At 34.6% G+C, this 21,905-nt stretch overlaps 3 protein-coding genes across 3 annotated transcripts; all 3 read left to right on the top strand.

The window, feature by feature from the left end:
- Positions 1 to 1,573: 1,573 nt before the first annotated feature.
- Positions 1,574 to 3,940, top strand: LOC105972721 (protein LEAD-SENSITIVE 1). The gene is made up of 3 exons (XM_012997700.2): positions 1,574 to 1,712; positions 2,542 to 2,615; positions 2,928 to 3,940. The coding sequence occupies exons 1-3, from the start codon at positions 1,693 to 1,695 to the stop codon at positions 3,746 to 3,748; spliced, it is 915 nt and encodes a 304-aa protein (XP_012853154.2). The 5' UTR covers positions 1,574 to 1,692; the 3' UTR covers positions 3,749 to 3,940.
- A 7,899-nt stretch (positions 3,941 to 11,839) lies between these two features.
- LOC105975449 (putative disease resistance protein RGA3) lies at positions 11,840 to 14,896 on the top strand. Its single transcript, XM_088820252.1, has 2 exons — positions 11,840 to 12,698; positions 12,867 to 14,896. The coding sequence occupies exons 1-2, from the start codon at positions 11,981 to 11,983 to the stop codon at positions 14,894 to 14,896; spliced, it is 2,748 nt and encodes a 915-aa protein (XP_088676378.1). The 5' UTR covers positions 11,840 to 11,980.
- Positions 14,897 to 19,331: 4,435 nt separating this feature from the next.
- On the top strand, positions 19,332 to 20,432 carry LOC105972680 (F-box/kelch-repeat protein At3g18720). Its single transcript, XM_088820251.1, has one exon. It carries the CDS (start codon positions 19,332 to 19,334, stop codon positions 20,430 to 20,432), a length of 1,101 nt encoding a protein of 366 aa, XP_088676377.1.
- Positions 20,433 to 21,905: the final 1,473 nt, after the last annotated feature.

Genomic DNA, 21,905 nt, shown 5'->3' with positions numbered 1-21,905 from the left:
GGCGTTCATTCGGTAAAATTATACATAAATTGTACGCCAAATTTTCATACCCTTTAGCTTTTGGTTCGATAAATAACCGAATTACCAAAATTATATTAAAAATATTTTAGATTTTTATTTTTTTAAATTAATTTTAGTAAATACTAATATTACACACACACACACACACACACACACACACACACACACACACACACACACACACACACACACACACACACACATATATATATATATATATATATATATATATATATATATATATATATATATATATATATATATATATATATATATATATATATATATATATATAATAAAATAAAACTAAATACCACACAAAATTAACAGTTCGGTAATCGGCATGTACGAATTTTCGTTCGATTCGATTTGATCAATTTACCGACCGAATGAACATCCCTAGGTAAATTTCACATTGTAAGGGTGGACGTATAAGACAATACATAGTTGAGGAGTGGATGTATTTATGCAAACAAGAGGGGACTTTTCGTAAATACACCCTACATCAGGGTGGCCGTAATTTGCTCAATTTTAATTATTAAAAAATATTATTATGAGCCCCTCGTGAATGAAAAAAAACGTTACAAATACATATATGTAAAAATTATTTTTGTTTTAACTTTTACGTGACACATGTATAATAACTGGGGACGGCTAAAAGAAAACCATTTTTTTCTCACTTCAATACCACCAACATAAAATATAGAAAATAAATAGGTAATGGCATTAATACCCTTAATAAAATCAATGCCACACAAATTTTGTGTGTGGTATTGATTTTCTTTAAGAGTAATAATGCCATTACCTATTTATTATCTACTTATTTTTTATTTTGTATATTAGTGGTATTAAAGTGAGAAAAAAGGGTATTTATTTTAGCTGCTCCCATAATAACTGTTGTTGAGTCAAGAGTGAAGTCTACCCCGAGTTGTAGGAGTCGTAGTCAAGAGTCAAGTATGCATCTTTAATGAATATCAATTGTATGACGACTGTTTCTTTCGTTTAAAACTCCTAAGAAAAGCCCCACGCGGCCACACGTCTTTGAAACTCGATCGTTGACACAATCTTCGAGTTTTTATCAGGCTTACATTGAGCAATATATAATTTACATATTTTACAATTTTACAGTCCAACGCGTAAAAAGAACAACCATTGCAGCCGAAGAGCGGAATCCGAATAAAGTTGCAAAATAAGATAAAAGGAATCATAATAGTAACAAATGAAGTTTAATGTTGAAATAATTATTCCTTACTAATTTTATCATTCTATTATATTTCACTAATTTTCAGTTGGGCAATTGTAAATGAGCATCTCGAGAAAAGCTCAACCACCAGCTCAAACTCTAGTTATTTTTTTTATGTTGTTCATGAGCTCAGTCACTTTTTTTTTAATTTTAATTTATTGCTTATTTTATTTATCAATATGAAAAATATAAAATATAATAATAAACACATATAAATAATTAAAAGAATTACAATTTATTATTTATTTCCTAAACAAAATGAGTTGGGGCTCGAGCACGTTAAACTAGCCAGGCTCAGCGGCCCCATTTACACCCCTATTTACAATTGACTTGTTATAAATTGGATGCCAGAGTGTTAATATCTTTTGCATATATACAACTACCACATTTTCTTCCCTAATTTAGCACAGAGAAACAAAGGAAGAAAGATGGAGCACCTCTCTCATAGGTATATTTTCTTATTACATTTTTTTTCATATATAGTTACAATCTGTATCGTATTTCTTATCATTGTCTCCATTATTACGTGTTCTAAATTCTAATTCAACCTAAGAAGTTGTAAGAAAAATGCAGCGCCAATGATTTGGTTGCTCAAAGTTCCAGCTAAATCACAAGAAACTAAATAAATTACAGAAGAAAACAATATATATTATATATACTCTTGAGGTATATTATTCTAGCCAGGGGTAAAATCGAAACATTACTCTCGAATTCCACCAATTCCGATTATTTCCGACTTTTTCTTGTCTTTTGTCTTTTTTTATTATTTTATTTTTATAATAGGAATTGGAATACATACGAGATATCAATTTTTGACCATTTTTTAAATTTCTAATAATATATATTATGAAATTTCGTTTTTGAAAATTTCATTTGTAATATCAATATTAATATTTTGCTTTATAATATAGGTGAATACAAAATTGAAATTTCTGAATTCCGCAGATTTCAATTAGATAATTTTCGGATTTGGAACAAGTTTTTTTTTTCCAATTTCTAAATTCCCCGTTTCCAACTTTTTTCCGATTTTTTTTTTTTTAAATGGAATTAGTTTTGTACTATTGATTTGTTTATAGAAAGTGTTAATTCCAATATGATCCGTCCAATTTCCACTTCTAATTTAATATAATTGGTAAGATAAATTATGATTAATTTAGTAATTAGGTCTTATTTATTGTAGTTTTCTAACACTATAGCTACTAGACTAAATAAATTATAGATTAATTTAGTAATATGGTTTTGGATGAAATTGTATTTGTCCGTGTCTCTGTTTGCAGAATTGAAAGGAGCAGTCTCAAAGCAGGGGATCACATCTATTCATGGCGTGCTGCTTATAGTTATTCTCACCATGGTCAGTTTTTTTCGATATTCGATCTCGTATTTTGGTACATAATGTTAGGCTTGTTTGAACGATATATTATATATATTGTGCATGATAATTGTATACATACAGATGTTATGTATACAATCTTTAGAGTACTGCGTGCGTAATTCCTCATGGTATTTGGAAGAAAACAAAACATAATGTTGTTGTATTGACCGGTCAACACGATAATATCATTGTTTTGTGAAAATAATTATTTGTACTTATATATTATCAGTAAAATCATGACCTCATATAGGCATGTTTGTTGATGTGTTGTTTGGATGAGACTATGTATAGGCATCTTCACGGGCGGGGATAGAGTCGTACATTTCACAAGAGATGGTGTGCTCTCGTCAAGTTTGGAAGACTTTCTGGACGGCACCAAACTGCGCCTATACAGATACGATTCAAAACCCGAATCTGTAATCATAAAACTAAGAGGCACTTGTACAACCGCCGTCTCCGATGATGAAGCTACCGTGATCTACAGAGCCAATTACCTCCTCGAAAACGGATTTGGGCGCTACAATTTGCTCAAGAAAAACTGCGAGAATTTCGCTACTTACTGCAAGACGGGGTTGCTTGTTGTGAAGGACGACGACGAGGAGGGTATGGCAGGGCTGAGTGCACAGGTGGCGTCCGTCAAGTGCAAGGCTGTTGTTATTACCGCATTTGCTGTGCCCGTTATTATTATGGGTGCCATTGAGGCGGCCAACCCGGCAGCGGCCTTTTCTGCCTTTGCAGCCGCTCAATTAGCTGTACCGGCTGCTTTTGCCATTGTGGCCGGTGGGGTTGTGTTTTACTGCGTTAGGCGGTGTCGTGCGGACATTGGCATGAGAAAGGGTGTGAAAAAGGTTAGTGTGGAGGATCTTAATAAAAATAAAGATGAGGCTGCTATGGTAATGGAAGTTGGTAACGTAACTAGCTACGTTACTTCTTCAAGAGAAGTAGATTGTCGTAATTGGACGATGACGACGACCGAGCCTATGGAAATTTGTATACCTTCAACTTCTCTGCAACTTCTCACCCAGATCAGCCAGCACTGTGTTCCGGGAGGTTATTTCCCTTCACGCTCTTCCTATTTTATAACACTGTGGGGTTTGTTATTTGTCAAATAGTTACTACTACTCTAGTTTTTTTTTTTTTTTTTTTTCTTTTTTTTTTTTTTTTTTTTTTTTAATTGGGTTTTATTTTTCAAATAAGTTCTACTCTAGCTTGCTATTTAAGGTTTGCAATATTTGTGTTGTGTGTTTTCTTCTCTACTCCTATATATACTGAAGTAATTTGTATTTGTTGAACATTTTGGTGTTTTTTTTTTTTAATTATGGAGCTTTTGGTTCGTGTGTTTCTTCTATACACGAAAAATCTCCGTTTGAAAACGTGTTGTGCGGATTCATTTCGATAACCTTTGAAAGCAGCGGCCTCTTCGGCGTCGGTGAGCAACCAATCAAACACGGTGGAAATTGGCAACCTTTTTTACCCATGGCCGCATAACTAGTGGTGGATCCACTATGGTCTTTGATGTGTGTCCTGGTTGTAATGTTCTGGCTTCAATGGTAGAATATATAAGTATCTCTTTGGAAGGTGCAGAGTTTGAACCTTGACTAGGGCATTGCAAGTATTCTTTTTCTTTTTGTAATATTATTTTCATTGTTAGATGAATATAGGCATAGGTCATTAGACCCAAAAAAATAATATAAATAAAATAAAATAATCTATATAATATATAAATTGAAACCCTCATAGCTTAAAAAACTGACATGTGGTATATCTATGTGACATCCACCTCATATCCAACGTGGCATTTTTTGTTCCGTTTTTTTCATCATATTAATAGATCCACATAAATTAATTATTGAATGCACTTACTCACAATAACACACATTAATTAACAACTTACTAACTTAGTATAAGATATTCATATTTTGTGTATTAATTTGATGGAGAACAATTCCATATTATCTTACCAATTAATAGAAATTACAATATATATAATTTCTCTAATTGTGGAAAAAAGATATTAATTTGCTCCTAGATATCATGAACTATAACTATATATATATTCCGGTTAATTTAAATCAATGATGTTATTTTGTGAAAATTTTGAAATTGTACTTCAATCAAGGATATTACATATATTCCTATGAATTATGAATATATGAATTAGATATACAATCCTATATATAAAAACTTATAGGGTATATTGATTAAGATTTAGCAAGATTGACGGTAATATTTCTGTCAAATATTAATTCACTTGACTTTTTATTATGTTTATCTTTGTTGAGCGGTCAACATATTAATATTACTCTATTACACAATAATAATGACTCTTTTTTGTGTTAATATTATTGTGCTAGAGATTAATATAGCAATATTACTGTATTAAACTATAGTATAGTTAATATTATTATGTTTAACATTAATATAGTAAATATTACTATCAACCACAGTAATATTTTTGTTTAAACGGGGGCAAAAAGATATTAAAGAAAAAAAAATATCGACAAAGTCAACGACAGAGACTGGCAGAAAAATCCGGAAGAAAAAAAAGGAAAAAACAAAGTCAAGCCGAAGATCGGCGGTCAAAGACGGTTGACCGTCGGTCAACGGCGACGATGGACAAAATTGTGCTTTGAGTTAACATCGAATAATTTGTGAAATTTGGGATCAAATTGAGGTTAAATTAAATTAAAGGATGAAATTGATGCATATTAAAATGTGAGGGGCTATTTTAGGGTTTTACAAAGCTCTAGACAATGTGTGGACTTTTTTGTAAAAAAATTTTTTGCCTGGACCCTTTATGAATAAATAGCCATTGCTGAACTTATTTGTAAAGTGCCCTATTGTAATAGTAGACAGTAATATTATTACGTTACTCCTTTGACAACTCAAACAAAATACAAAACTCAAAAAAATAATAATATTGATGTGGTTGACAGTAATATTATTGAGTTTACAGTTATTTTACTGTCAACAACAGTAATATAATTACGTTGACTTGTCAACAAATCAAACAAAATAAGAAAGTCAAAAAAATAATAATATTCTTGCTGACTTTAATTGTATTGTCAACGACAGTACAATTACATAAATGTACTGCCAACAATAGTACAATTATGTTAATGTATTGTCAACGACAGTATAATTACGTTATTGTATTGTTAGTGACAGTATAATTACTGTTAATGACAGTACAATTACGGTCAATGTTTAGCGGTGGGAGTAAAAACGGATAAAAAATTTCGGAAAAACAATCATTAAAAAAAAATCAACACCGGAAACCAGCGGCGGAAAAAACAGTCCAGAATTTTTTTTTTTGAAAAGTCATCGCCGGAAATCGGCGGCAAAAAAATAATTTCAGAAAAAAAAGTTAAAAAAATAGTTAAAATTGAATTTTTGTGGTCAAAATTGATTAAATTGGGATTACAATTAAGAATTAAGTGTAAATGGTTGGAGTAATTTTGTCGTATACAATGATTTTTCCTTTATTTATAATACATATTAAAGAAATGGGTATAATAGCGAAAAAATATAACCCTTAAACCGAATAATAAAGATGGTTGGTCTTATGCACAAAAACTACTATTAAAATATCAATTTTAGTACAAAGATGTCTACAAAAATATTTGTAATTACCGATGGGATCGGATTAAATTCTGAACGAATCCGCTGCTTTTGGATGGAGATAAAGCAGATTCCATTTAGTGCATGACCATGGAGATTTAACTACTAACTGCAAGAAATTAATTTAACCCTTAATCTTACCAACTCAGGGGTTTAATCCTACTCTTAATTAATTTATTTTTTGAGATTATTTAGAAAATAACAAACCCTTCTTTTCATACGGTAAGTTACTTTTGTTAAGTGATTTTCTTTTTTTTTTTTTTGTTTTTCTTATGTGTTTTTTTTTTTTTTGTTTTTTTTTCTTACATTTAGTCTAAAATATCGATCAAATTTAAATCTGAATAAAATAATTTAACATCCATTTAAATTGTGGGTTTTGGGGACTTTTTCGACCCTACACCCAGTGTTAAACATCAGATGGGTCTTCTACTACTATGTGGATTTTTTTTCGTATCAGAGTTTTTGCGTAGAAGTTTCTAACCAACCATTTTCATTATTCTAGGTTTAGGGGCTATATCTCTTTCGCCAATAAACCATTCCCTTTAATATATATTATACATAAAGGAAAAACTAATGTATATGACAAAATTACCCTCAACCCCTTGCATCCAATTCTTAATTGTAACCCCAATTAACTCAATTTTGACCACAAAAATTCAATTTACACTTTTTATTTTAAACTTTTTCTTACATAAAATATTTTTTTGCCACTGGTTTCCGGCGTTGACTTTTCGATTTTTTTTCTTCTGTTTTTTCCGCGCCTGTTTCCGGCGTTGATTGCCGGTCTCCAGCATTGACTTTTTTTAGTGGTTTTTTTTTTCTTTTCTTTTTTTTTCTTCTTCTTTTTTACGTCCGCCGCTAAACGTTGACTGTGATTGTGCTGTTATCAACAGTAATTATACTGTCGTTGACAGTACATTAATGTAATTTCACTATCGTTGACAGTACATTTATGTAATTTTACTGTCGTTGACAGTACAATTAGACTCACCGACAATATTTTTATTATTTTTTGGTTATTTTTTTTTTCATTTTGTTTGATTTGTTGACAAGTCAATGTAATTATATTACTGTCGTTGCCAGTAAAATAACTGTAAACACAATAATATTACTGTCAACCACATCAAAATTTTTTTTTTGTTTTTTGTTTTGTTTGAGTTATTGACGGAGTAACGTAATAATATACTGTCTATTACTAAAAACACAATAATATTAATGTGGTTAACAGTAATATTATTGTTGTTATAGTAGTATTACTGTCAACCACAAAAATATTAATTTTTTTTGCTTTTTATTATATTTGCCTTTATTGAACGTTCAACGTATTAATGTAACTCTATTACACAATAATCATGACTTTTGTTGCGTTAATATTATTGTGCTAGAGACTAATATAGTAATATTATTTTGTTAGACTGTAGTATAGTTAATTTTACTGTGTTTAACAGTAATATTGTTAATATTACTGTCAATCACAGCAATATTGATGTTTAAAAAGGGGGCAAATGTATGTTAAAGATTTTTTTTTTGAAAAAGTCAACGCTGGAAACCGGCGGTTGACCGGCGGTTAACGGCCGCGGGGAACGAAATTATCCATAAGATTGTGATTTGGATCAAAATTGAATAATTTGTGAAATTTAGGGTCAAAGTGAGGTTAGATTAAATTAAATGATGAAATTGGAGCATATTAAAATGTGAGGGGCTATTTTAGTCTTTCACAAACATCTGGACCATGTGTAGATTTTTTTGTAAATGAGTTTTTTGTCTGGATTCCTTTATGAATAAGCACCCGATGGGTTTATTTGTAAAGTGCATTTTTGTATAAAATATTCACCCACTTGAGTTAACCTTTAGGGGCTTTAGAAAAATACGAAAAGTGACACGTGGCCGCATAAAATCCAACCAGTGTTTACTACAGGATGTAGGGTCGAAGGAGCTAGTTTTGGGCATGTTTATTCTTTCTTATTACTATTATTCTCGTATTTGATATTTATTGGGTTTTATTGAAATAATAAGTTTCTCACCAACCATCTGTATTATTTTAGGTTTATGGGCTATATCTCTTTCGCTAATAAGCCCTTCCTTCAATATGTATTATAAATAAGGGGTTAATATGTTTAGGTCCCTCATACCAAACTTAATTAGAACTAAATTACAACCTCAAACTAATTTTTTTAAATACACCCCTATTTTAAAATATAATATGACACACATCCTTTTGTTTTTTTTAATTCCTAATTTGCCCTTATACCCTAAATATAATCTCTATTTTACGGTTCTTCAAACCAGATCTGTTTCTCTTTTTCAATTCTCTCTCTCTTTCTCTCGCTTCTCTACTTTTCTCTCGCTGCTTCCTCTCTCTTTTATCTCTCTCTCTCTCAATTATGGTGGGATGCTTATGGAGACTATATTGTTAATTGACTAGTCACCGAGGCGTTTTTCAGTTCGGATCTTGATGCGGGCAGCGGTGGTTCTGGTTGCTGGTGGCGTCGGCGATGGTTCTAGATGCTGGTGGCGGCGGCGGCGGTGGTTCCGGATGCTGGTGGCGACGGCGGTGGTTCTAATTGTTGGTTGTGGCGGCACTCAGGGCTGGGATAGTGTCAGTGGTGCTCGACTTTGGGGGTGGGGTGTGGAGGTAATGACAACGTGGGTGGGGTTTGGGGCATCTTTAGCAACGTGGTGATGTTAGCGTCGCAGATCTAGGGTTTGGTGGAGGAGATCTACGGTTTGGTGGAGCGAATCTGAAAATTTTCGATTTCATGTCTATAGATGTCTATGAGTATCTATGGGTGTCTATGGTGCGAAGAATTAGGGTTTTAAGAATACATGACTACGGATTACTACAGTTTTCTACAAACTACTATGGTTTCCTACGGATTTCTATAGAAGACTACGACCGACAAAAAATAAAAAAAATCATAATTTTCAATATAATATAGAAAACAATTGGAAAAAATACGAAAATGCAAAAAAAAAAAAAATTGTTCTACCAAAAAAAATAATAACAAAAATGCTAGATGCGAAAATAAAAATGTTTAATGCAGAATGAAAAAATGATAAATACAGTTTAAATATTACTTGGTGCATATTTCATTTTTTGTATGTGGGGGCATTTTTGGAATGAAATTTATAAAGGATGTGAAGCAAATGTTTAGTTAGACTTGTCATTTAGTTCAAATTAGTTTTGTCACTAGGGACCTATATCTTAAAGCCCCTATAAATAAAGGAAAAAATAATGTATATAACAAAATTATCCCCAATCCTTTACACCCAATTCTTACTTGTAACCTCAATTTAATCAATTTTGACCACAAAAATTCAATTTTGATTCTTTTTTTTTAAGAAATTATTTTTTTGCCGGCAGTTTCTGGCGTTGACCGGCAGTCAACACCGGTCTCCGGCGTTGACTTTTTGATATTTTTTTTTTCTTCTGGTCTGGTTTTTCTGCCATAGGTTTCCGGCGTTAACTTTTTCGAAATTTTTTTTCTAGTATGCTTTTTTTCCGTCGTCAATCTCCGGCGTTGAATTTTTTTAGTGGTTTTACTTATTTAATTATTTAGTACGCCCGCCACTAAACGTTGACCGTAATACTATCGTTGACAATACATTTATATAATTGTACTGTCGTTGACAATACATTTATATAATTGTACTGTCGTTGGCAATAAAATTAGAGTCAGCGACAATATTATTAGGGTTAACTACAAAAAATCCCCTAAACTTTGGACGTTTTTGCGATTTACCCTTGAACGGAAAAAAGTTGCACGAGCATACCTGAACTTCACTTTTCTTAGCATCGGCAGCCCAAATTTACCGAAATTCAAATCACGTGCCTCACATGTGAATATAGTTGGGTAAATTAGTCTATTCGTTTTACTCCCATTTTCTTCATTTTCTTTTTAATAAATATAAATAAAATGAAAAAACTAAAAAGAAAAATGAAAGAAAGAAGAAAAAAGAAAAAGAAAAATAAAATAAAAAATATTGTTGCACCAGTGCACACCCGTCATCTTCGTCCACCTCCACACACAAATCAGACAACCATAACCTCTACAAATCAAACACCACCCACCGGCCACCACAACCTCTGATGCGCCGCGGCACCACCACCACCTTACCAATTTCAATCCATTCCCCCTTCACCATCACAAGGCAAATAAATTGGGGTTTTTCTTTTTCGCGGGTGCTCCGGTCTCAAAATTTGACCGCCGGCTGGTGTCTTTCTTTGCCGCAATCAATCAACGGATGGCGGCGACGGCGAGTTCCAGGGGTGGAAGAACCCAATTTGGTGGAAATATGACACGGTAGCAAGGGATAAACCTTCCACCATTGAGTCAGAGTTTGATTCCGCTGCATTGTCTTTTTATCTTTATATTTCCGCTGCATGTTTTATCAAGTGTCATAACACTTCAGATAACATCTCTGCATTAAACGAATTCGGGACCATAAATTCTTTCAATTGGCATCAAGAGCCAACACTTGACGCATACTAAGTGTTTGATCCTATTTTCTTTTTCATAAACGAATTCGTGATGGATACTCAGATGACTGCTTCTATGAGACCTCCTGTACTCGACGGCACAAACTACACCTACTGGAAAGTCAAGATGAGGGCATACATCAAAGCCATTGATGAGAGAGCCTGGAGATCTATTCTCACTGGATGGAAGCCACCAACTATCACAGATGCGGATGGGGATGTGTTTCCAACACCAGAATTACGATGGAAACCAGACGATCTATCAAATGCTAACCAAAACTCAAAGGCGTTGAATACAATTTTTAACTCAGTAGATTTAACTATGTTTAAATTGATCTTAGTATGCACTTCTGCAAAGGATGCTTGGGAAGTTCTTCAGCTACATTGTGAGGGATCAGACAGTGTCAGAAGAACCAAGCTCAGATTACTCTCTTCCAAATTTGAGAGACTGAGAATGGAGGAAACTGAAACAATTTCTCAGTACAATGAGAAATTGATTGATTTAGCTAATGAATTTAATCCTTAGGTGGTCCTTTGAGCAACGAGACACTGGTGAATAAGGTATTGAGAACTCTTCCAGAAAGGTTCAGCATGACGGTTACTGCTAATGAGGAGGCTAATGATACATCATCTCTACGGCTGGACGAATTAATTGGTAGTCTAAAGTCTAGAGAGATGAACTTTGAAGACCAAAGAAAGGAGAAAGGAAAGGCTATCTCAAATACAACAGGTAGAATTAGAGAAGGAAGATGTTGCTCCGGAATATGATGATGATGCAGAGGAATGTCTCAACAATGTTGCATTCCAAATTCAGAAATTCAATAGGGCATACAGGCGAAGTGGAATCAAGCCCAGACAGTTATTTCCAGATGGCTCTCCAGAAAATCGACAAACTCAGCCCCGGAACAGATCTACTCCACAGAGAACATTTCCTCAAACATCTTCTCAGAACACTTTGGACGTTAAAAGTTATAAATTAATTTTGGGACCGTATATTATTTGTAGTTAATGAAGTATATAGAATATAAAATAAAAATAAATAAATATCAAGACTAGTGGACGTTAAAAGTTTGATTATAAGATAAAAAGTGATACCAATTGTCGGACGTACAGCTGTGGAACTTTCACTTACTTATGCTAAAGCACCAGCAGAAAATGTAATATAATCGACAGGCATACATCTCCACTCAATCTTATACTATCAATCAGTGACACAAGTAGTAGTGTTAGCTAGTGAGCGATAATGGCGGATGCTATCGTTTCCGTCGTGTTGGAGCGTATTGCAGCTCTCGTGGAAGAGAAGATCCGAGACGAAGTAAATTTGGTGAGAGGAGTTAAGGAGGAGATTCTCAAACTTTCCGCTGATCTGAACACAGTCAGAAACGTGTTGGATGATGCGGAGACGCGGGCGTATAAGGAAAAGAGCATCAAAGATTGGCTGACCAGTCTCGAAAACACGACCTATGAAATGGACGACGTGTTGGACGAATGGAACTACTCCATTCTCAAATTTCAGATCGAACAACCGTCTGCTGATGTTGTTCCTCCAAATAAGTGCACGGTACGCTTTTGCATCCCTTGCTCGTGTTTATGTTTCAAGAAAGTTTATGCACATCGTGAAATTGCCTTGAAAATAAAACAAGTGAAAGCTCGGCTTGATCTGGTTTTGGCGGAGAAAGATCGGTTCGATTTTGCGATCACGTCACATCCATCTGATCGTGAGTCTTGGCGAGGTCAATCTACTTCTTTCATCGACTTAGAGGAAGTTCATGGCCGAAAGTTAGAGAGAGAAGCTCTGGTGAGAAAACTTGTCGGTGATGGTGCTAGTAGCGAAGAAGGATTAGGAGGCATCCGCGTTATATCTATAGTGGGTGTGGGTGGCCTTGGGAAGACAACTCTTGCTCAACTAGCTTATAACAGTAGTCTAGTTGAAAATTGTTTCGAGTTAAGAATTTGGATATGTGTTTCAGATCCTTTTGATGTGATTGGAATCGCCAATGGGATAATTGAGAAAGCGGGTGGGAGTAAACCACGAGATACCAAGCAGTTAGATATGTTGTTGGATTTTCTAACAAAGTCTATCTCAGGGAAGAAATTTCTTGTTGTTCTGGATGATGTTTGGACAGAAGACGATAGTAAGTGGGAACCCCTGAAAAACGCTCTCAAAAGTGGTGGACCGGGTAGCAAAGTTTTGGTGACAACTAGAAACGAAAGGGTTGCAAAAATGATGATGGGAGAGTATATTAAGAATGATCAGATCCATCGTTTAGGAGTTCTCGATGACGAAGATTGTTGGTCATTGTTAGGTCGGATTGCCCTTTGTGGTAAGAACAAAGATCAATGTGAAGAATTTGAGAACATGGGTAAGGAGATAACCAAGAAGTGCAATGGATTGCCGCTTGCAGCAAAGACTTTGGGAAGTCTCTTACGTTTCAAGACTACATTGGAAGAGTGGGAGAGCGTGTTGAGTAGTGAAATATGGAAGTTGGAGGAGGTAGAAGATGACCTCTTCCGCCATTTGTTTCTGAGTTACAACGAGTTGTCCCCAACATTGAAGCGTTGCTTCTCGTATTGTGCCGTCTTTCCTAAAGATACTAGAATTTATGTGGATGAAATAATAATAAAATGGATGGCAATGGGTTACCTAGGATCAAAAGCCGATGACTGGAAAGTTAGAGGGAGAGGGTACTTTGATAATTTAGCAATGCGTTCTCTGTTTCAAGACTTTGAGAAAGATGGCGATAAGATAGAATCTTTTATGATGCATGACATCGTACATGATTTTGCTCAATTCCTGAGGAAGAATGTGGGATCAAGAATAAAGAAAACAACTTGCCGAGACTGTAGCCCTTTGCTAGTTTCCCGGGTCGAAAAATATCGTAGCTTATTTCGGTGCAAAGAAGTTCTTGATCGGCATGTTTGTGATTGCCTTACAAGTGTGAGGTTGCTCAGTTTAAGACGTTGTGGCTTGCAAGGCATTCCTGAAGAAATAGAAAAGTTGATTCACTTGAGGTGGTTGGATTTGGGTTCTAACAAATTTGCTGGTGATGATCTGAAGTCCATTTGTAAGTCGTATAACTTGCAATTTCTTTGGGTGGACAGTTGCGGGCTACAAGAAATTCCGTTGGAGATTGGGAATTTGAGTCAGTTGATACACTTGGATTTGAGCCAGAATAAATTTTGCAGCGAAGATCTTAAAGCCATCGGTAAGTTGTATAACTTGGAATTTCTTAGGGTGGACCAATGTGAGCTAAAAGAGATTTCCTCGGAAATTGGAAATTTGAGTCGGTTGATACACTTGAATTTGAGGTCGAATAGACAAGTGAGAGAGTTGCCTGAGAGCCTATGCAATTTGAGTAAATTAGAAAGCCTGAATGTTAATTGGTGTGATAGTCTTTGTGGACTTCCACAAGGGATCCACAGGCTGATGAAGCTCAAGCATTTGTATAGTAAAGGTACTCATTCTCTGGTGCAATATCCTAAAGAAATAGCCGAATTAACGAGTCTAGTCACATTGAATAAAGTCATTCCTTGTGATGGGAGCCTGGTGGGGTGGTTGAAGAATTTTAACCGACTTAGCCAGGAAGTGGAGTTGTGGATTGAAATAAGCAGTTGTTGTGATTCAATAGAGGTGGTGGTGGAGGATGCTCGTGAAGCGGAGTTGGGGAAAAAGACGCACATTTCTTCGACAGCTTCAGCATCAGCATCAGCATCGTCGTCGGTTTGGAATGACGTACTAGATGCTCTTTACCCACATCCAAACCTCCAACAGCTGATTATTAGTCAGTATAAAGGATCCCGACTTCCGGGATGGATTGTATCCCCCCTCAACCAGCTCACATTTATTGAGCTTTACCAGTGTGAATGCCTTGCCTCGCTGCCGCCGCTGGGTAAACTACCGCTACTGGAGACTGTTTGGATTGTAGGTTTATATGAATTGGAATATGTTGGACCGGAATTCCTGGGAATATCAACGACAACGACAACATCGGTGGTCGGTACTAGTAATATTATTATTAATGGCGGCTTTCCCAAGTTAAAAAAAACTGACATTTCAGTACTGTTCAAAGTGGAAGGAGTGGGAGGACATTACTGCCGAAGAAGAAGAAGAATATCCGATAATGCCTTGCCTCACACATTTGGCTATCGAAAAATGTAATGTATTGACGGAGCTGCCGCAACGCCTCCTGCGAAAGGTGTCATCGTCATTGAAGAATTAATCCACACCTTCAACGATATTAATATTTGGGTGAGCTTGGTGAAAGGACAAAAATGCCCTTCAGGTTGAGGAAGATACGAAAAAAATTGGTTGAAAAATACGTCGGAAAGTCCCATTTAGGGCAAAGTTTCTATAGCAAAATTTGGTCCATTAATCAATCCTCATCCATCGGGGTTATTAGTTTTGTGTCAATTACCCAACTTTCATTTTCAATTTTCTACTACTGTAGTATCAATTATGTGTCAATTTTCCTGCAACTAATTTCATTATTATTACCATTAATCAATTGAAAATTGCAATTTAGTCCTAAACCTTTTGAATTCTTATAAGTCAGTTAAATTGTTTTACATCTGGGAGATTGGTGGCTGGATAATCTAGATACAGCCTGATTTCTTAAAATTGCAATTTGGTCCTAAACCTTTTGAATTATGTATTAAGTCAAATTGTATTACATTGAGGGGCAATCCCGACTTTTAACAATCAAATATTTCATCATCACTTGCACAAACCGCGAGTGGCAACACGAACTCGAGTTAGGTGGGAAAGTGAGTTTCCATTAACACAAAGACGATTTTCATAATTGAAGGAATGATTGGAAAACAAATTAAAACACCAAGAACAAAATTGAGTAATAACATGACAAAAATTACCAAGTGTCATAGATTTCTATCATTAAGTAAAAAAGAAAACAATTCATATATTTCGATTTGGTGCATAAAATTCTTCAACATTTGGGGTTGGACCCAAACGGCTTTTGACCACACTGCAACACCACCGAGTATCGGCATCGAAGTTTTGCTCCTATCTTCCAAATCAAAAACATTGTAATTCCGGTCTCTAATATTTGTATAATAAATGGAGTTAGGTTTAATTCCTATAGGAGTAGGGCAACAATATCCACCATCATCGAGAGTCACAAAAATTGTCCGATTGCCTATATTTTCTACCTCCATGCACGTCATTGCATTCGTATCTACACTAAAAACCCTAAACTCCGAACTGTCTTTGACAGTTAGGCACGGGTATGTTTTCAGAACAAGCAAGAGCTCATCAGTACTGCATGATGCGATCAACCATATGCTATTAATTCGCCCTCTAAAAGCACGAGGAATAAACCAAGGCTGAGTGCCGTCTTCATTCATCAAAGTCACCGGCCTTTCATACTCGAGACTTTTGTCCACAAAATTAATCGTGACGAATTTGTCAGGTTCTATAAAGCCGTAAATCTTACCTCGGAAACATACAATCGCCATTAAATAACCCATGAAGCCATCTTCTTCATCGAAACCAATTTCATGTTCCTCTACTGTCACATATTCTTCATCTCCAATCCGACAGAAAGACAGTCCATCGCGTTCGCTGCTGAAGATGATGTAACAATCAGGTTCAGTGGGAGGCTTGGTCATGATTAATTTGTTGTAAAAGTACCCGTTGTCTAGTTTCTTCGGGAGGTCGATTTTATCCTTGGATACTGGATTGAAAAGACAACAGTCGCAATCATGACCGAGCGGTTGCACTAAACCCAACCATCCATAACTGGAACTGGAACCTAGTACCTTCTTGTCGCTCAATATTTTCCTCGTTGTCATAGTACTTAAGTTGCGAAATTCACTATGCAATAAACTGTAGATTATATGTTTCTGAAACTTATCACCCTGAGATATCAAAAGCAACGGAGCTTCACCCTCGTTGTTTCCCTGCTTAGTTTCCATATAGTAATGAATTTTCTGCTTTCTGCATCAACAAGACAATTGCACAAGATCCATGAGTTTTTTAATGAAAAGAGTATAAGAAACAAAAAGCAGAAAGAAAGAAAAAAAAAAAAAAAAAAAAAAAGGCTCCTTACATACTACGTTGTTCACCAATTCCTATTGCAATGCACAGTGTATGATACTCGTATGTCTCTCTCTCTCTCTCTCTCTATATATATATATATATATATATATATATATATATATATATATATATATATATATATATATATATATATATATATATATAATATGGCGGCGGTTATATGCAAGCCCATTTTTTTATTAGTTCAAAACTTTCAACATAAAAATACTAATTTACCCTTAATGAAATTTAAAATCAAATAAAAAACACAAAGGCGGCGGTTATATGCAAGCCCATTTTTTTATTAGTTCAAGACCTCCAACATAAAAATACTAATTTACCCTTAATGAAATTTAAAATCAAATAAAAAACACAAAACATTAAAAAAAAATCATTTCCTTTGTGCAAGACCAAATAAAATACATAAATCCAGAAACCCCTCTTCCTTATTTCACGACTTAAAAATCTCCTCCTCCTTCTTCTCCCTCTTCTTCACAAACCCACCAAGAAATCCTACACACCAAAATTATCAAATACATACCAAACATTCACGATGGAACCAGAAACAATGATATGGTAGTTTACGAGGGTGGAGAACACAATGAAGTATGTTTGAACCGTTTATTTTTGCTTTTGGGTCGTTTTTTTTTTTGTTGGGAAAAAAATTCGACGATACCAAAAATCGGTCTGCAAATACCGATTTTTGTTACTAAAGTCGGTAACCACATTCCGATTATTTTAATAAAAATCGGTACTTAAAAACCGATTTTTGTAGTAAAAATCGGCATGACAACACCGATTTATGTTTGTATTATCGGTATTGTCATGCCGACTTGTACTACAAAAATCGGTTTTTAAGTACCGATTTTATTATTTGTGTTTTTTTTAGACCGTTTTATCATACTTTCGTGCAACAACCTAGGGGATTGATAGAGGACTATTTAATGAATTATCCAACGAATAAATATTTGAGACACGGAAAGCTCTACTCGGTTGGGTTAAAGGAGTTGGTAGACGCCACCGAATGGTGATAAACATTTTCGTTTCAAATATTTAAAAAATATCAATTAACCAAATATATAATGTATTATTTAAAAAAAATCCGAAAAATATCGGTATCCGAAAACCGATTTTGTACTCAATAATCGATATTAGAACGCCGATTTTGACTTGTAAAGTCGACGTTGTGTCGCCGATTTGGTTAACAAAAATCGGTATTATGACGCCGATTTTCGTGTACAAAATCGGTCTGGGTAAACCGATTTGGGAAACCAACGAAAAAAAAACCCAATTTCAATCTCAATTTTTTTTCCAAAATCGGCCAAATCATTGCAACCCAACAAGAAATAAGCATAGATTAATGTTCATTCATACATATTTATCAAGAATCGATGTTCGATTAATGTTTTCGAATTTACAAAAAAAAAAAAATTAGTAAAAAGGACATCGATGCTCGATTAATGTTTTCGAATTTACAAACAAAAGTTTAGTAAAAAGGACACGCCAGTCGGCGTCGCGGCGGTCTGGCGGCGGCAGTCGTGATATTTTTTTTTGTTTTTTGATTTTTTTTTATTTTTGGTTTTGAACAAATTAAAAATAGGATTTATTTGTATTTGAGTATTATTTGTGATAAGGGTATATTTGTCATCTTTGGTCTTGATGAAATAAAATTAGATTAATTTACGGGCTTGAACTAATAAACTCCTTTATGTGATTTTGAAGTAATAAAAAAATGGGGTTGCATATAATCGTCGCCATATAATATATATATATATATATATATATATATATATATATATATATATATATATATATATATATATATATATATATATATATATATATATATATATATATATATATATATCATGGAAATACGGTCCTAGACAATCTTTAATAAAAAAGGGAAAATAATTAAAAAAAAGCAAGGAATTAGATATAGAGTGCAACTCTAATTCTGAGATTGTCATGATTCATGAAAATAAGAAAAAAAAGATTTCCAAGGGTGTAGTTCTTTATATATACGATTTTTAATTGTTGTATTTTATTCCATATATAAATTATTAATCTGCTGTGAAAATATATTTTAATTAGGTTAGTACGTGGATTGTTTATATATATATATATTAGAGAAAACACCATACACGATCAGAACACCTTATTCCATCTAAGATTGAAGAAGAAAGAATTTGATTATTTATACGAACAAATCTCAATATCGGCTTAAATATTTTTACCCTGGTATTCTTTCTTGGAGGTATGTATTTTTCTCTAAGTTAATTTTTCTTATATGTTTGTTTCCTCTAACTTGTTTAGAGGCTAATTTTCTGCAATTTTTTCTTCCGACTGTGATTGTTTTGAATAATTAGTTGGTGTGATTGCTTTTGTTATTTAACTATTCATCAAAATTAAGTTATTCCAATTATTTCAAAAAAAAAAATAAAAACTAAAAGAAATTAAGTTGTTTTATTTTAGTAATTAGTGTTTTATTCAGATAATGAATGATTTTTTGTGATATATAGATTGATTAAAAGGAGCAATGGGTTGGAGTGATATGCTTGAAGAGCTTCTTGATTTGATACCGCCGAATCTAATTACGAAAGACAAACAAAGCTTTGGCCTGGTATGTCGATCTTGGAACGCAATTGTTGCATCTTCTTATCGCCAGGCACCATGTTTAATGATCAACCAGAGGAGCAAGCACACTTGGAAAGTCTACCAACACCAAAAATTTTTCTACAAGGACTACCCCGAACTGGACAACAATGCAGTGATACATTGCTCCAAGCACGGGTGGTGGCTAATGTCCGACGATTATGAAGATCTCTTCTTCTTCAATCCTTCCGACAATCGCACGATTGAAATTCCCAGTCCAATCGGTGTATCCTACTCAACAATAACCTTTTTCCACCCGCCAACTTCCGCAGACTGTTTCGTTGTCGGAATTCACAGTGGCCTTTATTATGTGGTAATAGGGTCTCTTAAACATGGAGAAGACGAGTGGAAGACTTATGAGCAAAGAACCAAACGTTATATATTTCGTGAGTCCCTTGCCCCCCCAGTTCTGCATCGTGGACTCGTATACTTTCTGGGTATGGAAGGGAACATTGCTACCTTTGATATCACGAATCCTACCTTTGATATCACAAACCCTAGTTTGAAAATCTTCACGAGATGCATCAAGACACGTCGGCTTCGATTTCATATTACAGAGCACTTCTTGGTCAAACCAAAGGGCGAGGACGTAATTTTTGCCGTATTTGGTACGCATGACGAAAGAGAGGTCAGAGTGTACAGGCTCGTGGAGAAGCCGGAGGGCTTTTTGTGGGAACCGGTAGAAGATTTAGGGGATATGGTATTTTTTGTGAGCAATACGTCGTGTTTTGCGTTTAGCGGGAATGCAGAAAACATGGCAAACAAAATCTACTTCCCTAGATTCCATGGTGATGATCTTGTCTTCTACTCTTTGAAAACACGAAAGTTTCATACTTTCAAGGGTGATTTTTCGAGCAAAAAATCTTACGGGCTTAAAAGATTTGATTTTGCAATTTGGCATATTCCCCCACCAACTGCTCCTCAACTTTCAGAAGAACTATTGGAATGGTATCCACAAGAGGATGATGATGATGACACTGCATGACTCTACTGCTACTTTATTTTCCTATCTAATGTGAAAATTTTGTTATAGTATTTATGTTTGTATTTTTTTTTTTGTTTAATGCGGTATGGTCTCTAATCTCTAGTAGATTTCATTAATCAAGATTAGCAGGTTTCTTAATTGGGTTGTTGTTCCGATGATGAAGTAGTTACACTATACAGTAAAACCTCGATAAATTAATTGATCATACTCGATAAATTATCTAATACTCAATAAATTAATAAACTCGTTTAAATAATAGTTTCTCTCGATCCCGGCTCGATACAAACATGTTAAACTATTAATTCGATAAGTTAATAATTCGCTAAATTAATAGAATTTACCTAGTCCCTAGTATATTAATTTATAGATGTTTAAATATATATATGCATGGCTTGTGTACATACTGATTAGGTTTAAAGTCATTTGAGATCCTTCCCCTCAAATCCAAATTATTCCATACTATATACATAAAATCATCACCGTAGAAAAATACAAGTTTAGCATAATTTATATGCACACACACATATATATGACCTTATGACCTATAGTTACACAAACAGTATATATATATATATATATATATATATATATATATATATATATATATATATATATATATATATATATATATATATATATATATATATATGGGTTAATTGCAAATACCACCCCTATGAAACCTCTAATTATCAAATGCCCCTGTATAAAAAAAAAATCATTCATACCCCCTTGTGTAACATAGTGTGCACCTATTATCAATGTTATCAGAACCGAACCGGACGTAAAACCGGACAGGCATTCGGGTCACGGTTGGACCGGTTCAACCGGGTTCGACCCGGGTTTTTTATTTTTAATTTTTTTAATTATTTTATTAATTTTAAACTTCAAAAATACTATATTTCTATATATCTTTTTCCACATTTTTCCATATTAATACCATATACCTCATCTCATTTTATTTTATTTTATTTTTTTATTCACATTTCTTTTATCTCTCATCTTTGACTTTCTCTCTCTTCCCACTTCCTTTTTCTTTCTCCTTCACGTTGGCAGCCCCCTCTCTCTCTCTCCTCTCCCTCTCTGTCCTTGAATCCAAAACATCCTTCTTCCTTATTTTCTTTTCTTTTTCTTTTTCTCTCTATATTTTCCCATTTCTTTCTCTATTTCCAGCATTCGACCACCGAATTCAGCCCACGGCCGCCCAGATCTGCCCACCTATCAGTCTTCACAGCTCAGATCCGTCCACGGCGGGCCTCCGACCACCGGATTCAGCCGCCACCGCGCAGGTCCGCCCACGTAACAGCCTCTTACGGGCGAGATCCGTTCACCATTTACTTGTTTTGACAAAAACCGGGGTCATCAACCGGTTCGCCGGTTTCCGGGTTTCGCCCGGTTGAACCGGGTTTCGGTCATTTGACCCCGGTTTTTGATTTTTCCGGTTTTGGAGCTCAAACCGGACCGCCTTGTCGCCGG

Source organism: Erythranthe guttata, chromosome 7 (assembly GCF_056151865.1).
Source record: "Erythranthe guttata isolate IM_541 chromosome 7, IM_541, whole genome shotgun sequence".
Lineage (NCBI taxonomy): Eukaryota > Viridiplantae > Streptophyta > Magnoliopsida > Lamiales > Phrymaceae > Erythranthe > Erythranthe guttata.
This window is presented reverse-complemented; position numbering and strand designations above follow the sequence as displayed.

What these genes read in the sequence shown, in the direction of transcription:
- LOC105972721 (XM_012997700.2), top strand. Translation starts at nt 1,693, where the DNA reads ATGGAGCACCTCTCTCATAG. An exon ending in ATGGAGCACCTCTCTCATAG is followed by an intron (nt 1,713 to 2,541) that starts GTATATTTTCTT and finishes CTCTGTTTGCAG; the next exon opens with AATTGAAAGGAGCAGTCTCA. An exon ending in TTATAGTTATTCTCACCATG is followed by an intron (nt 2,616 to 2,927) that starts GTCAGTTTTTTT and finishes GACTATGTATAG; the next exon opens with GCATCTTCACGGGCGGGGAT.
- LOC105975449 (XM_088820252.1), top strand. Translation starts at nt 11,981, where the DNA reads ATGGCGGATGCTATCGTTTCCGTCGTGTTGGAGCGTATTGCAGCTCTC. An exon ending in CGAGTTAAGAATTTGGATAT is followed by an intron (nt 12,699 to 12,866) that starts GTGTTTCAGATC and finishes TTTGGACAGAAG; the next exon opens with ACGATAGTAAGTGGGAACCC.
- LOC105972680 (XM_088820251.1), top strand. Translation starts at nt 19,332, where the DNA reads ATGGGTTGGAGTGATATGCTTGAAGAGCTTCTTGATTTGATACCGCCG.